Source organism: Coenobita brevimanus, chromosome 61, assembly GCF_032717465.1.
Source record: "Coenobita brevimanus isolate Jiangsu-jjx chromosome 61, ASM3271746v2, whole genome shotgun sequence".
NCBI lineage: Eukaryota > Metazoa > Arthropoda > Malacostraca > Decapoda > Coenobitidae > Coenobita > Coenobita brevimanus.
The window spans coordinates 38038685-38055035 of NC_137014.1; the positions used below are offsets into that span (position 1 = coordinate 38038685).

At 44.9% G+C, this 16351-nt stretch overlaps 1 protein-coding gene across 1 annotated transcript in view; it reads right to left on the reverse strand.

The window, feature by feature from the left end:
* Positions 1-13516: 13516 nt before the first annotated feature.
* Positions 13517-16351, reverse strand: part of LOC145403769 (putative transporter slc-17.2) — a 36143-nt gene continuing 33308 nt past the window's right edge. Inside the window, exons 9-10 of the mRNA XM_080275447.1 lie at positions 15196-15275; positions 13517-13845 (exon numbers count right to left, since the gene is read on the reverse strand). Coding sequence (XP_080131573.1) covers positions 13693-13845; positions 15196-15275 — 233 coding nt within the window. The 3' untranslated portion in view covers positions 13517-13692. The remainder of the gene's footprint in view (positions 13846-15195; positions 15276-16351) is intronic.

Genomic DNA, 16351 nt, shown 5'->3' on the forward strand with positions numbered 1-16351 from the left:
CATACGGTCATACTGTCGGACTCGGCGGACTGGGCCATGACTGGGCTCTGCGTCATGAGGAACTGTAAGCTACATTGGTAGAACACTATGGGTACAGTATCCTAATACTGACCTGCGTTCGCCACAAAATTAAAACTGAAGGTACTCTCACCCGCTTCCATTATTCAACTTTACATACTGTGAAATTATATTATATTATATATATATACAGTATATAGATAGACAGATAGAGATGGATAGATAGACAGATAGATGTGGTAGGTGGGGGCGTTCTCCATCCACTCACTCGATGTAGTGCTGCTCTCGGATGTCTGCCCTTTCCTCTCCATACTTCTTTCCTTCCATCCTCTTCTGTCTTTCCTTCATTCTTCCCTCGTCCTTCTGCCTACAGGCACCTTTACACTCCCTCTTCTGTCTTTCGTTCCTTCATTCTTTCCTCATCCTTCTGCCTGTGGGTGACTTTACACTGAGTGACAAGCCAAATGGTTTCCTGTACACCAGGGAACCATTTGCTACGGTGGTTGGTAACCATATAACCAAATTTTGGCGCCTGGTGGTTTAGTGGGTAATTATTGCGCTCCAATCGGATTGAGTCGGTGAAGGTTTACAGTATATCCAAGGGATGGCTGGGGGTTATTGCTCACGTAATGCCACTCAGGGATGAGTGAGGCTGGTCACTCACCTTAAATGTCTTGACCAACTTGCCTAGCCCCTGGCTCCTACGCTCCTCATGAGGCAACAGGATTGGATGATGGAGAGATATATATATATATATATATATATATATATATATATATATATATATATATATATATGATGAGAGATTAAAGAAAAAAAATGATGTATGTTAAACTAGAATGACACTAAGTTTTTATGACTGAAAGGTGAAACTGCAAAAACCTTTAGGGTACAGGATAGCTGACACTGATGCATATTCTAAAGTAAAACATAATCTATTACCGCGATTGATGACAAACTGGCAGTACTGACATGACAGTTTGGAGATAGATAGATAGATAAACTGTAGATAGCTGTAGATGTATATATCACCGACGGAAGTGAAGAATGCTTGGAAGCTGAAAGCAACAGGTGTTAATGTGGTATTATGAGGACATAAATGGTAAAATTTAGGGTAGAGGATGCAGTATAATGTTTGAGAGGGAGAGAGGGGGGAGGAGGATAACCAAGGGTCGTGTTCTACAGTAAATGAGTTTGGAGACTTCCTAACACCTTTTCCCTTGCGATTTATTCTCCACGTTAAGCCTCAGCATCCTCTTGTGTATTATGTAAACTATGTCGATAATAAAAGAATATAAATAACATACATGGGAAGGTTAAGGTGTAATATGAAAAATAATTCGCTAAGTAAGAGGCAGTACGAAGCATCTTGTACAGTACCATGTAGATATTGTTCCTTTAGATGGTGATAGGGGAAAATGATAATTATTTGGTGGTAGTGGAAGGCTCGAACGCCCAAGAAGAAAATTATATGGTACGTAAACCTGGAAAAACAAGACATGGACGATGTGGAAGGACATGAGCTGCAGGAGGAAGACGCGTATTTATGATTACGGGTTGAGATGCACAAGATGAGGGTTGTACGCCTCTTGCCTTGGCCGTCAACAGAATGGGTTTCTTCCACTGGTGTTCGTAGACCACCTACCAACGTACAAAGGGTGGATGGATACCTGAATCGAATGACACCAGCTGCCTGCGCTGAGATTCAAGCCCTGGCGATAATGGGTCGTCAGATTCGTAGCTAACAATGCGACCCCTAGTCTGGTGAAACGCATGGGTGCGAATGGCTATGCCTGTGGGGTGGAACCGTATCCTACAACCATGAGGGTCTGAATAATGGGTAGATAGAGAAGTGGCCCATTTTCGCCGGATGCTATGATAAAAGCTCTTCTACAGTACTTTTGTGCTTTAATTTTATTCTGAATCCTATTCACCCCATTTAGCATACGAAGTAGAAGAAAAGAAAAAAAACATTACGACGTAACCTACGCCACCTAAAATATGACCTTACCATACTTCAGACATGCAAGGGCCGGATGCTCAAAACTGGTCATATCTCAGTCCCGCCGTCGGTGGTCGCTCCTCTAGTCCCGTCTTAAGTTATTCCCGCCTTATGACTGACCACCTCCACCAATGTTCAAACGAGAAAAGGTCAGTCGTAGGGCGGGTATAAGTGTTAGTCCCATCAAGCGGCAGAGGGCAGGCAGTTCGCCAGCTGATCTGATAGCAACCAATGAGAATCAGTGTAACAAAAAAGGCACCCAATGAGAATCAAGGAGGTTGTTTCTAAACAGACAACTCGTGCATGCTGGTAACAACAAATATCACCGCCACAGTCTAGATACTCGCCACACGCCTCTCTGTCTGCTAATACTAACCTACTTCACAATGGAAGGTGAACCTAAAGCCAAGAGACCTCGGCGCCCAAACTTTACTGATGCAGAGCTGCTGGCTATGGCAACAAGTGTTGCAGAGAAGCAAGACTTTATATTGGGAAAATTTTTATTTGACTGCCTCAACAGGAGTCAGGATGAAGGCGGCAGCTTGGCAGTATGTTACTGATGCTGTCAATGCTGTCAGTCGAATTCAACGTGATGTTTCGGACGTAAAAACTAAATTCAAGCATTCAGTTTAGTCAATAAACTGGAAATTTTTTCCTTAAGACCTGTTTTGCAATGTTTTTCTTTTCTAACTTATAATCTTTGACAGATTTTATATTTGTTAATAACCATTAGGCCCATCCAACAAAGTTTTAGCCCCAATCTAACCTAATCAACCTAAATTAACTAACCTAACCTAAACCCCAAACCTGCTTGGAGGTTGTCAAGCCAAGGCCTCATGATTACGGTGATAAGTTGTTTTTAGGTCAGTGGGGTCCAGTTAAGTAATGTTAGGTTAGGTTTTAAGCTAAGTGCAAAGTGGTGGTGGGTTTTCGTTAATATCTCAAAGACTATTATTTTGCCATGGATGAATTAGAATGATTTGACGCAGACATCAAGATGTACCTATTGAGCTATATCAAATTCATTACCATGAGGCAGGTGCACTTGTAAACATTTACCCTATCCTTACCTAAAGACCCTAACCTATCACTTCACAGCCCATACTGGTCATAATAAAATTGTGAGCTAATGAAAGTCCCTAAAGGGAAAAAAAAAAAAAAAAAAAAAGTAAATTAACAGTTTAGGACACCTCTGGAATTCAATATGCATACTCCAGAGAATGGAGGTTAAAATGTGAAATTCCAGTAGTGTCCTAAACTGTAATATACCGGAAAAAATACCAAATCTGCCCACATCTAACTTAGAACGAGGGTTTGTAGAAGAAAAGCAGTTCACATGCCATAACTAATGAAAATATATGAGTAGCCTACATTTTATAGCAAGTATGTGGCATCATAGGGAGGCTTTCACAGTATGATGAGATAAAATTATACTGCACATCTACAGTTCATAAGAGGCCTCAATAGCGAGTCACTTAAAACTCGATAACCAAGCACAAATCATGCATGAGAGAGTTCCCTGGGATCCTTGCCATAATAAAATACCGCTATATGCTTGTATGTATTACAAACACCTTAACTAATGTTTTGAGGGGTAGATAACGCTGATGAGAGGCTCAAAGCTTCCTGACGACCGTGCTGAATGGGCTTTAGGACTGCTTGGTGCCAGTCGTAAATTTTGATGGAGTTCCGACCAGAGATAGTCCCGTTGACGTCACAACATGGCGCCCATACTGTTTTGAACATCGCAGACGGCAGCCATTGTGAACACAGGTGATAAGCAACGACCGGGACTAAAGTTTTGAGCATCCGCACCCAGGGTGCCAGCATCTGCCGACACGCACAACATGCACCGGTGTTTATTATTTCACTGCTGTCTACTCTAACTTGGGCCGGATTTTCGTTCTTTTGCAGCTTATTTCATGTACTTCAGTGGCAGAAAAAGACAATACCACTGATCTACATCCTTTCCATAGCACTGCTTCGCGCCTTGCATCATATTCTAATGTTAATCCATTCCTACAGGTAAGCAGTTTGGACGGAGATTGCAATTCTAGGCCAAGTTAGTGTAAAACTAGTAGTCTGTAGTACTTATACATAGCCTGCATGTAAGAGGGCTATGTATGGACTGGGCAGGTATGTGTATGTGTATGGATGTGTGTTATGCTGAGTGTTTTTAGGCCGACTCCTCGTACTAAAAACACTAGCTACTGAGCGGGGTCCTCTTTCCGGACCGGAAGTAAAGCACTAACAAAGGAACAGGACATAAAAACTAGGCAGTCCACCTTTAACACATCTATTACCTTAATTCTAACACCGTGACACTATTACATAGAATGATATTCTGGACAGGGGATACAGATATACAAAGTTACGTTAAGACAAAACGGGATATTCACACACACTATAATTATACTTTACAATGGGTTAAGGGTCCATAGGTGAATGTGACTAACTTTCATTAAAGTTCAAAAGGTCTTAGTGCACTGGTACAATAGAGATGTATGGGCTTGCTGAGCCAGGGGAGGATTACTACTATAAAAGAACAGGGGGAGCAGATCACTATAATTTACTGGCTGGGCTCGGCCGGCAACTCTCGCCCGCGCGTGCACTGATAAGGGGGAACTCCTCTAGTCTGGGCTGGGGAATAACAATCGTTTCATGGGCCCAGAACTTATAGTCTTTATCAAGGGAAAGTAATCACGGACACTTATAGGTGGAATCCCTCTTATTCACTTTGTCACTGTATCACTGTCTCTGTCTCACTGTAGGAGGGAAAGTCACTAATCTTGCCCGATTTTCTGGGGCGATATCACTCTGTCACTTTAAGGGGACCTCCGGGGGCTCTACCCGTGGCGGGAATCACTGTACCCGCTGGGGGGAGACTCGACCCGGGTCCGATCCACTGAGGCGTTGCAGGGAGACCCTCTTGCCTGGGGTCTCGACCTGTTGTAGGCCCTCACTCTGGTCACGGTGCAGGGAGACCCTCTTGCCTGGGGTCTCGACCTGTTGTAGGCCCTCACTCTGGTCACGGTGCAGGGAGGCCTGTCTATGTTGGCCCTAGGGACTGGGGCAAACAGGTGAAGCAGTCGTGTCTGGCGTCGGAGGGTCTGCGGCAGGGGGAGGTCAGCGTTGGTAGGCTGCTGGGCTCGCCTGGGGGTCCGAGGGCTGTGGAGGTCTGTCAGGGGACGCGCCGTCAGGTGTGGGCTGCGGCCTCGTCTCCTGCTGGTACCTGGGGAAGACAAGAATTTCCCGGGGGTGGGAGGTAGGTCCAGACTGGGACCAGGCCTCTGCTCGGGTGACACTTTCGGGGCAACTCTCCCAGGTGGTGTCCAGCTACTCCTGCAGGAGTTGGCTGACTTTAGAGGGCACACGGAGGCCGTAATCTCTCTTTTACTCAGGGAGGGTAGCACAGAGGCGACTCTCTCTCTTGTCTTCAATACAGCCGTGGCACCAGGTCGATCGGTCCTGGGACCCACTTGTGGCTTTATACAAGGGGCTCTTACCCTTGGGGTGGCTAGGGGTGTTGGCCCCGTATAGTCCACTATTGGGCCTCCTGCCCTGTTTGTGATAGAGGGTGCTTCTCTCTCGTTAAAGGACCTCCTGTCCTGGTCGTGGCAGAGGGTATTTCTCCCTCGTGGCTCACGATGGCAGAGGGTACTAGCCCCTCGTGGCTCACCAAGATAGCGGCAGAGGATGGTACTTCCTCGTGGCTCGCGGTGGCAGCAGGTGTAAACACCTCGTGGCTCACCTAGGGACCTCCTGCCCTGTTGGGGTGAAGCTGTGGTCGTCACCACAAAACTACTAGGGACTGATGTTATATCAGTCCCATCCCACTGCAGTCGATGGTCAACCCGCCGTGTAAATTGTTGCGAATCTAGGTTCACCTGGTATTGGGGCAGTTGCGGGAAGAAGGGGAACAGGTCAGTGGTGGTTGGATGACCCTCTTGTCCCGGGTCATTAACCTGACCGTTATCTCCTCCTCGGGTGGTGGGGTGGTGGTGGCCCGGTGGTGGTGTGGGGGGTGGCGGGGCGGAAGGTCCGGTCGCGGGCATTTTACCACCGTCGCTCGTGAAAAAGTCACGACCCCGTGACTGCAGGTGGTAGGTGGTGGAAGTGAGCTTCTTGTGGACCGGGGTGAGGTGTTGCAGGAGGTTCGTCCAGTGGTTGGTCATGGTGTCTGGCTCTCGGTGGGGGTTGAAAGAGAGACGGATGGAGGATGGGCGGTTTGTCTGGCGTAGGAGGCGGAGAAGCTGGGGTGTCCGTCGGATCCTGATGGGTGGGCGGTCGTGGAGGCGCCATAGTACGCTCTCAATTTTCCTCGTTGGTTTCCATGATGCCTGATGAAGGGGGGGGGGTAATGGGGGTGGTGTTTGGGGTGTTGGTGGCATGTGTTGGGAAATGGGGAGCAGGATGGGGGGGAGATGGAGGTGTGGGGGTATATGTAGATGGTGGGCTGAAGGTGCGTCGTGATCTGGTGGTCGTGGTGGTGAGGGTAGGCGTCGGCGGTGATGATGGTTGGGCACGTGGGGAGTTGTTGGGTGATGTGTTGCGTAGGGCGGTGTGTGGTGGGGTGCGGGTGGGGTGTGGTGGGAGTTGTGGTGGTACGGTGGTGGTGGTTGTTTCCGCGGCTAAGGTGGGAGTTGGTGATGGGTGGTGTGGTGCGGTGTTGGTGGTGGGCGTAGCGGGCGGTGATTGGGAGTGGTGGGTTGGAGGAGGTGGTGTAGCCGAAGGAGATGCAGGCGGAGGTGAGGCTGAGGGGGAGGATGGTGTGATAGGGAAGGCGAATGAGTTGGCTGTGTTGGTAGGCTGCTGGGCTCGCCTGGGGGTCCGAGGGCTGCGGAGGTCTGTCAGGGGACGCGCCGTCAGGTGTGGGCTGCGGCCTCGTCTCCTGCTGGTACCTGGGGAGGACAAGAATTTCCCGGGGGTGGGAGGTAGGTCCCGACTGGGACCGGGCCTCTGCTCGGGTGACACTTTCGGGGCAACTCTCCCAGGTGGTGTCCAGCTACTCCTGCAGGAGTTGGCTGACTTTAGAGGGCACACGGAGGCCGTGATCTCTTTTACTCAGGGAGGGTAGCACAGAGGCGACTCTCTCTCTTGTCTTCAATACAGCCGTGGCACCAGGTCGATCGGTCCTGGGACCCACTTGTGGCTTTATACAAGGGGCTCTTACCCTTGGGGTGGCTAGGGGTGTTGGCCCCGTATAGTCCACTATTGGGCCTCCTGCCATGTTTGTGATAGAGGGTGCTTCTCCCTCGTTAAAGGACCTCCTGTCCTGGTCGTGGCAGAGGGTATTTCTCCCTCGTGGCTCACGGTGGCAGAGGGTACTAGCCCCTCGTGGCTCACCAGGGTAGCGGCAGAGGATGGTACTTCCTCGTGGCTCGCGGTGGCAGCAGGTGTAAACACCTCGTGGCTCACCTAGGGACCTCCTGCCCTGTTGGGGTGAAGCTGTGGTCGTCACCACAAAACTACTAGGGACTGATGTTATATCAGTCCCACCCCACTGCTGTCGATGGTCAACCCGCCGTGTAAGTTGTTGCGAATCTAGGTTCACCTGGTGTTGGGGCAGTTGCGGGAAGAAGGGGAACAGGTCAGTGGTGGTTGGATGACCCTCTTGTCCCGGGTCATTAACCTGACCGTTATCTCCTCCTCGGGTGGTGGGGTGGTGGTGGCCCGGTGGTGGTGTGGGGGGTGGCGGGGCGGAAGTTCCGGTCGCGGGCATTTTAATGTGTCTGAATGCAATCAGTTTATTCAACATGTAACATGTATGCTTAATTGTCCATGTATTATTCAACAGTTTCTTCGACTTGTCACACACACACACACACACACACACACACACACACACACACACACACACACACACACACACACACACACACACACACACACACACACACACACACACACACACACACACACACACACACACACACACACACACACACACACACACACAAAACACACACACACACAAAACACACACACACACATTATCTTAATTCGACTTCTCTCTCTCTCTCTCTCTCTCTCTCTCTCTCTCTCTCTCTCTCTCTCTCTCCATCTATCTATCTATCTACCTATCCATCTATCTATCTATATATCGGTCTGTCTGTTTGTGTCTACCTATCTTTTTTATATATATCTGTCTATACCCAGACGCCTTACTTCCGGATAGGATGGCCACAAACGAATCACCTCCGTGTCACTCTGTCCTCCGCCATCGGGCTGCCCTCTCCACAACTCACATCCCCTTCATTAGCATGCCTCACCATCCCATCCCTGTATCATCTTAGGTCACCTCCTTCCCCTAACCCCCTCCACAACATTCACATACACTCCTAGTCAATCTCTCATTCTCCGTTCTCCCCACATGTTCAAACTATCTCACTGTGTTTCTGCTAATGTCTTCCAGCTCATCTACATCAGCACCACGACGCTGCTTCATTTCCTCGCTTGTCTGCCTCTCCACGTACTCCACAAGATACTCTCAGGCAACTCATTTCCATTCATCTCACTCTTGGTTTGTCTTTCCACACACACACACACACACACACACACACACACACACACACACACACACACACACACACACGTCTGCCTCTATGCTACTCTCCATTGCTGTTCCATCCCCCACTCCTTTTACCCCACCTTGTATTCCCCACACCACTCTTTTCACTGCTTCCCCTCACCTCTCAAATCATCTCATTTATTTTCATATCCTACATCTGTCTCACTTCCGTCGTTTCTTCATCTTTTTCATTTCGCCCATCATCCCTTACTTTTCTCCCTTCACCTCCATTTTCTTACCCCTCACCCCTTTCCTCCTCCTCCTCTCTCCATTCTTTCCTCCTCTCTGCCTCTCATCCTTCTTCTTCTCTCTCTCTCTCTCTCTCTCTCTCTCCCTCTCTCGCTCTTTTCCTCCTGTTATCCTTGCTCAGGTTAGGGCTTTCCCTCTTCCTTTCCACATTTTCCTTCCCTCATTCCTCCGATCATCCCTTCCTTGTTTCTAACCCTCCCTCTCCCTACATTCCTTTCTCCTTTCTCCTCTCCCATTCTTCTTATTGTCTCCTCTTCCTTGTTTTCTCAGTTTCTTGCCAATCCATGGCTCACAATGCCACCACCCTCCCCCTCCATTCTCTCCTTTTTTTATCTTCAATGAAAACTAAGCTCCAGTTTACCTCTCATGCCTTCCTTCCCCACTCACTTTTCCCCCACTTCACTCTCATTCACTTCTCCCTCCCTCAGACACACTAAAACTCGCATTACAAATTCACCACACACTCCACACACTGATCCCTTCTCACTTCCCCTACACCTCAGCCTCTCCATTCATTCTATTACCTCAAACTTTCATCACTTCATGGAACTTATTCCCGCTCCCACCACTCGGTCCTACTTCCTCTTCCCTCACCCCCACGCACTATATCTCCACTCATTCTACCCTCTTTCAGTAGTTAAATCTTCCTGCTTTTTCCACTTACTTCAGTTACTCACTCCCCACTCATGCTCTTTCAGTTACTCACTCACTCCCAAATCCCTCACTTAAACATTTGCAACTCACCCACTGCTATACATTTACTCATTAGTGGTTGGTGATGGCTTACATCATCCACCCACCTGATGTAATGCTGGATACGTCTTTCACCTTTATCATGCTTTTAAGTGTTTGCCCTCCTCTCTTCCTGTTTCTTTCTTCCCTCTCTGTCACTTTTTCTTAATCTTCTCTTCACTTCCAATCACTCTATACTGAGAAGCAAAATGGTTTTCTGTAGCCCTGGAAAACACAATGCTGGGTGGTAATCATATAACCAAATAATGAGGTGATATGAAGCCTATGATAAAAAATGAATGAAGCAACACAAAAGTGGCATCCACCCAGGAACCAAACCTCCACACTTCTTCATGCCTTACTATTGCGAAGCACTATCAACCACAAGGGAACATCAGCTCAGTGCATGTACAGCCCTGCAGGGGCAGTTGCTTGCCAGCCATTGATGGATCTGCTCCTCCAGACAGACCAAGGTTGATCAATAACAGCTCATTCACTCAATTCCCACTCATTCAGTCACTCAGTAGATAACTCACTCACTTCCCACTCATTTACTGGTACTCACTCATTCTCTCATTGACTTACTTGCTCACTCCTCATTCACTCACTGACGTACTTGCTCGTTCCTCATTCACTCATTCCCTCGTTTACTGCCTTACTCCCCACTCTTTCGGTCATTCATTCTCTTAATCCCCAGTAACTCACTCATTCCTTACTCACTCCACACACACACACACACACACACACACACACACACATTCATTCCCCACCGGCAAACTTTCCTTCATTTACATTCCCCATTCATTCATTCAGCCTTGCACCATTTGAAAATATGGATTGCCTTGCCTGACAAATGCTCAGGTTGGTGTATAACCCAGTCCACTACTAAAAATCTGTATTGTTTACTTATCCCAAAACTCTACTGACAGTCCAAAGTTCTTTCACTATATACAAAAGTAAAACACATTTTCTTCATCCCTCCCTTCTCAGAAGTCTCCATTCTAGGACATTTCAATGTTCACCACCACCTTTGACTCTCCCTGCCTATCACTAACCTGCATCTTTTTAATCCTAAATGACCCAGGGCCATTTGTGCAGCATCTGTTCATACCCCTGATTGTCTTGGGAAGAGCCCTAATATATTTGCAAGCAAACAGTATACAAGATATATGACAGTGGGTTCTATTTCTGAATTCTGCCTACCTCATTTATTAGTGGAAAATAGTGTTGTTAAATAATGATGATAAAAGGGAAATGTATGCTTTATTCTAAACATAAGTTACATAAAAGTGGTATGTATATTTCAAGAAAAATATACTCTTCTGGAACAAAAGACATGTGAAAAGACATACAAGGAAAACTACAGTGGTAAAATTTGAATATTTTATTATACTGTATTATTCATGGTTCCCATTTAATGTTGCTAGGCCTGTGAGGTAAATCCAGGATGTTGGTGGCTTGAATGATGTGTGAATGAATGCCTGGTCCATTTCATTGGGTGTGCTAGTTGTCCCTCTTTCATGCTTTTTCTTTCCTTGCTTACTGGTCTCTATCTCACCCCTTCCTTTGAAGGGGTAAAAGGTAATGATGATGATGATGATTATATGCTATAAGACTCAACAGCACAGACTGCCAGATTGTGAATACAGTACTGCATAATATTGGAGAAATTTAACAATAAGAGTATATGCGCTAGAAAAAACTTTCTGCTGGGATCATGTAATCAACTGACAAAACTCTATGTGTAAGCCTTGATCATCCAATACTGGCTCTTCACAGTGCACGATCTCTGGCAGACTCACTATTCAGTCTCCTAACTCTGTGGTCATACAGTGTGCCCTCGCAGTTAGGTGTTAGAGGACTGAACAGAGGGGCTACCAGAGACTGAGCAGTGTGGAAAGCCATCATTAGGTGACCAATGTCAATGCATCCATGCATATTGGAGTTTTAATAAATGGAAATAACAAAATGAAACAAAATGAACTGCAGTATGGAAGCATATTCCTAATGTGTTTTTGTCACCCTGTAGTGCAGGGAACAAGGCACTTGCATGTGATATACACCGCATATAAAAATTTCATTCAAATGCTATGTTTTTCCACTTCATTTTTGCATACAGTATTTACAAATAATTTTATTCAGTCTAGTAGTGACTTTCTGAATTGAGGGACTTAAAAACCACCTCCATTATCTCTTTCACTACAGGGACACTGAATAATACTGTCCAACAGCAGTAAGAAAATAATTATAATTTCAATGGACTGAAGATGTTAACAATGCACCTGAGGTGAATGTTATGAAACATATTTTGTATGGGATACATAATATACAGTATTTCACTTCTGCTGTAAATAATACGAATGAGAAAAGTGTAAAAACTTAGATGAAAGTACAATGAAGTTTACAACTACATGATGATAACGTACATCTAGTTCTGAACTGATTTTATCTTTTTCTTACCTGAACACAGCTAAAGCATATACAAGATGATTCTCGGTGCATGAAACATACACATATAATTTAAAATAAAATATACCACATTATAAATACATACTGTACTGTATTAGGTAAACACAAATATACATACTGTATAGAGAGAGAGAGAGAGAGAGAGAGAGAGAAAGAAAGACAGACAGACAGATAGACAGAGTGATAGCTATAGATTATATATATATAAATATATATACATATATATGATATACAAAACCCTTCTGAACTGGAATTAAAGTATTGTACTGTACTTTCCAGTCAGAGGTTGGTTCTTTGCTAAAAACTACAGCGTATATTGGGTCTTACAAAAATATATACTACTGTATAAATACATATAAATAAATCAAGAAATAATGTTGTATAATGCCCCTTTGGTATCTATTATCTTGACAGAAGAACAAGTAGCTGACGAGATACAAGAAAGCCCACAATGGGATTCACAAGCGTATTTACAACTGATTCACTGCTGTACCTGAGATCCTAATACTGTATTTGTTTTTGGAAGAGGAACTAGAATCTCAAGAAAATTCTGCATTCTCGTCTCCTTATTTTTCTTGCAAAGATAAATCTTAAAGTCCCTGGATATTGTTCCTATTTGTTCACTCTCATCTTAAATGTCAGGACCAACTGCCTAGCCCAGGGCTCCTACGCTCCTCATGGGGCAACGTAGGATTGGATGATGGATGGGTAGATGGTAACCAATTTATGCCTTGCAGAATGACATGGAAAGGACAGTGCAGAAATTTCCCATGTTTCTTATTCACCGTGCAAAAACATATCTCTTTTACATGAGAGAACTGATCATGAAGCTGGCAGATAAGCTGGAACCTGATCACTAAAAACAACAAATTCCACAACCTAGGAAGAACTCACATTTGAAATATTTTTTCATTATGTACCATAACCTGAAGTTTTTAACAACAGGCATGGTAATCTTCAGTATCATCTTCCACATAGTCTGTTCAACTCTCCATAGTTACACTTAAAAAAAAAAAAAAAAAAAAAAAAAAAAAAAAAAAAAATGCTGTATGTAATTATTCATGAAACTCTGTGGCCAGTTGAACATTTGTCAATTTGCTGTCAGTTCAGTCAATAAACACTTAAGAATACAGCACAAGTCCTGTAGATATGGCAGAATTGTAAGGTACTCTTAACACGACAGTTTCCTCATCTTGTCAAAATAAAGATGGAGATCATGACACACAGTTTTCCTTAGCAAAGCAAAAATAATCAACAGAGCTTGGGGACATCTTTTTTTTTATTTCATATTTTCCATCTCCCAACAAGTATACTTAGCTTTAGGAAGACTCATCACTCTGAAATGACTGGATATAACCTAAATATACCTTTCCAATACAAGATACTTTTCCTCCACTAACAGCAAAAATAAACAGGATATAATTTGGAGTCAAAGAAATAATCTCTTCGGTCTAATCACACATTAAAAATTTTATTCTTGCTATCTCCAAATGATTTTATTTAGCTCTGGAGAGATCATCTGTAATATCAGGGTTAGAAACAATCTCCGTTAACCCCTTCATTACTTGATTTCTCTCCTAAACCTGAGTAAAAATGTTTGTTAATAGCAAATATAAACTAAAAATAACATCAATCAGATTCATTGGGTAGCTCAGACATAATGCTGATGTTCACTGTCACCATCAGGTATCTCCTCGTAGTCATTCCAGTCTTGCACCTCGGTTGTGATTGTGGCTAGGTACAGAAGCCCCGTGCTTAGGTACAGGCCGCCTCCCAGCACCAGTGACCAAGCCCATGAACCAGTCTGAAAAAAAAAAAAAAAAAAAAAAAAAAAAAATCTCAGTTACATACAGTCTTCAATATACTGTCAGTCACGTACAATACCAGTCACCCACCAGTCTGCCAAAGCATGTCATCTCCAAATACTCACACAGACAGCTCCTATTATAAGTAAAGCATAAAGGCCCTCACCCACCACTATAGCAAAGCAAGTTGTTCCCAATTACTTACACAACCACTGCAACCCTTGTCTTACTCAAACACTGATACTGAACCCTTCACTTAAGGCAAACATTTTCTACCTATTTCATCTATCTATCTATCTATCTATTGCCAGACGCCTCAATCCCGTTTGGGGTGGCCACAAACAAATCGCCTCCAAGTCGCCCTGTCCCCCGCCATTTCACTCCCCTGCTCCCAACTCACACCCCCCTCTCTCATATACCTCTCCACCCCATCTCTCCATCTCATCCTCGGCCTCCCCCTCCCTCTTTCCCCCTCCACCTCACTCACATACACTCTCTTTGTCAGTCTTTGACCCTCCATCCTCTCCACATGGCCAAACCACCTCAGTGTGTTCCTCATAACGCTTCCTATCACATCCACATCAACACCACAACGCTCCTTTATATCCTCATTCATCAGCCTGTCTCTCCATGTGACTCCACAGGCTCCTCTCAAATAACTCATTTCCACGGCTCTCACTCTTGACTTGTGTCCTTCCAACAACGTCCAAGCTTCACTTCCGTATGTTAGAGTTGGTATCACAATACTGTCATGTAGTAACTTTTTCACTTCCATGCTCACTTCCCTGTTTCTTATCACTGCTTTCAAAGAACCAGCAACCTTTCTTCCCTGCTGTACCCCCCCTGGGGGTAGGGGGGTTTGTCAAGAATACTCCCCCAGTATCCCTGCTTGTTGTAAAAGGCGACTAAAAGGGTTGGCGGAGGGTTAGTGCCCCTCCCCGGAAAACAACTAACTAAAAAAACAAACAATAAGCCTATTTCATCACTATCATATAACCAAATGAATGTCTGGTGAATAAACAGGTAAAAGCATTCTAGCCAGATGTGGCTCACATGGGGTTTACATATGAGGGGTGGTTGGGGTTTACTGTTTGTATACTGCCGCTCAGCGATGAGTGACTTGTCAACCTCCCCTTAAATGTCAGAAATGAGTAGCCTTACCCCAGGCCCTTAAGCTCCTGATGGATCAAAAAAAGGATTGGATGATAGGTAGAACTACTGTAGTTGCCTCAAGTTTTATAACTGAAGATGGTTTTCCCTGAAAGACTGGTAGCTTCTCACTGATATGGGAGTGACGGATGATCATAAAGAATTTCAATTTTTCCATGTACCATGTATAAAAGACTTACCTTCTCAACGATCTGTGAGGTAATAATGGGCGCCAAGAACCCACTGATGTTCCCGATTCCCAGCAACCCAGACAAGGTACCTGCAGGGACACCCTTTCAATATAAAATATTTTGGGTAATCACTACAACAGATGTTCAGCTGTGTAAAGCTGAACATCTGTTGTAGTGATTACATACTAGAAGGGAAAATACTAAATACAGTATAGCTAATGCCACTGGTAATTGCAAGGGCAACACTGCTAGTGCAGTGGTTGGTTATGCCATATTTGGCCATATCTGAGCCTGCAGTCTGCATTGTGGTAGATCCAACCATTTTGCAGTAGCACTGAGGGCCTGATCAGATGTCTTCTGCCTTTTATATGATCAGCATTATGGGATAGTGCAATATAAGCAAGCTGATTACAGTTTCAAGTTTGGTAGATAAAATATATATGATTGAAGGGGTCATGGGACAAGGGAGAGGGGAAGCTAGGAGACAAAAAGTCAAATCACAATCTTATGGATAAACAAGAATAAATCTCTGACAATGTACTGTATTTGGTAATCGAAGATGGGTTAATGGACATTTCCTCAGTTTATTAAACAATCCTTGGGGTGACAAAATACTGTTATAAAGATGTCAATAATACAACAAAAACTTAAGACAAAGTTGGAGAAGACTGACATGATGTCAGAGTACTGTATGTGGACATAAAACAAACTTGAAATTAAAAGCTCTCGTTTCGTTTCGTTTCGTTTTTAAAGGCTCCAACATGCTTGCATGTGTCAGCCTTGGTCATCTGATGGCGGCTCTCTACGCTGCACGATCCATTGCAGCCTCCCTGTTCAGTCCCTTAACCCTAAGGTCACACTTAATGACCTCATCCCAGTCTTTCTCGGTCTACCCCTCATAACCCCACCCCCAATATTAACACTTCTCACCTTCCTCACCCAATTATCATCCCCCATCCGCTCCACATGTCCAAACCACCTCAATCTACCTCTCCTCATTACATCACCAATATACTCCAGTCCCATCCTACCTCTCAACTCTTCCATCGTAAACCCAGCCCCTCCAGGCCTTGGACGCAGGGACGTACTGCACATCCACCTTATCATTGTCATTTCTGTACGTCTGAGCCGGCGAATATCTTCCTCCTTCACTGCCCAGGTCTCA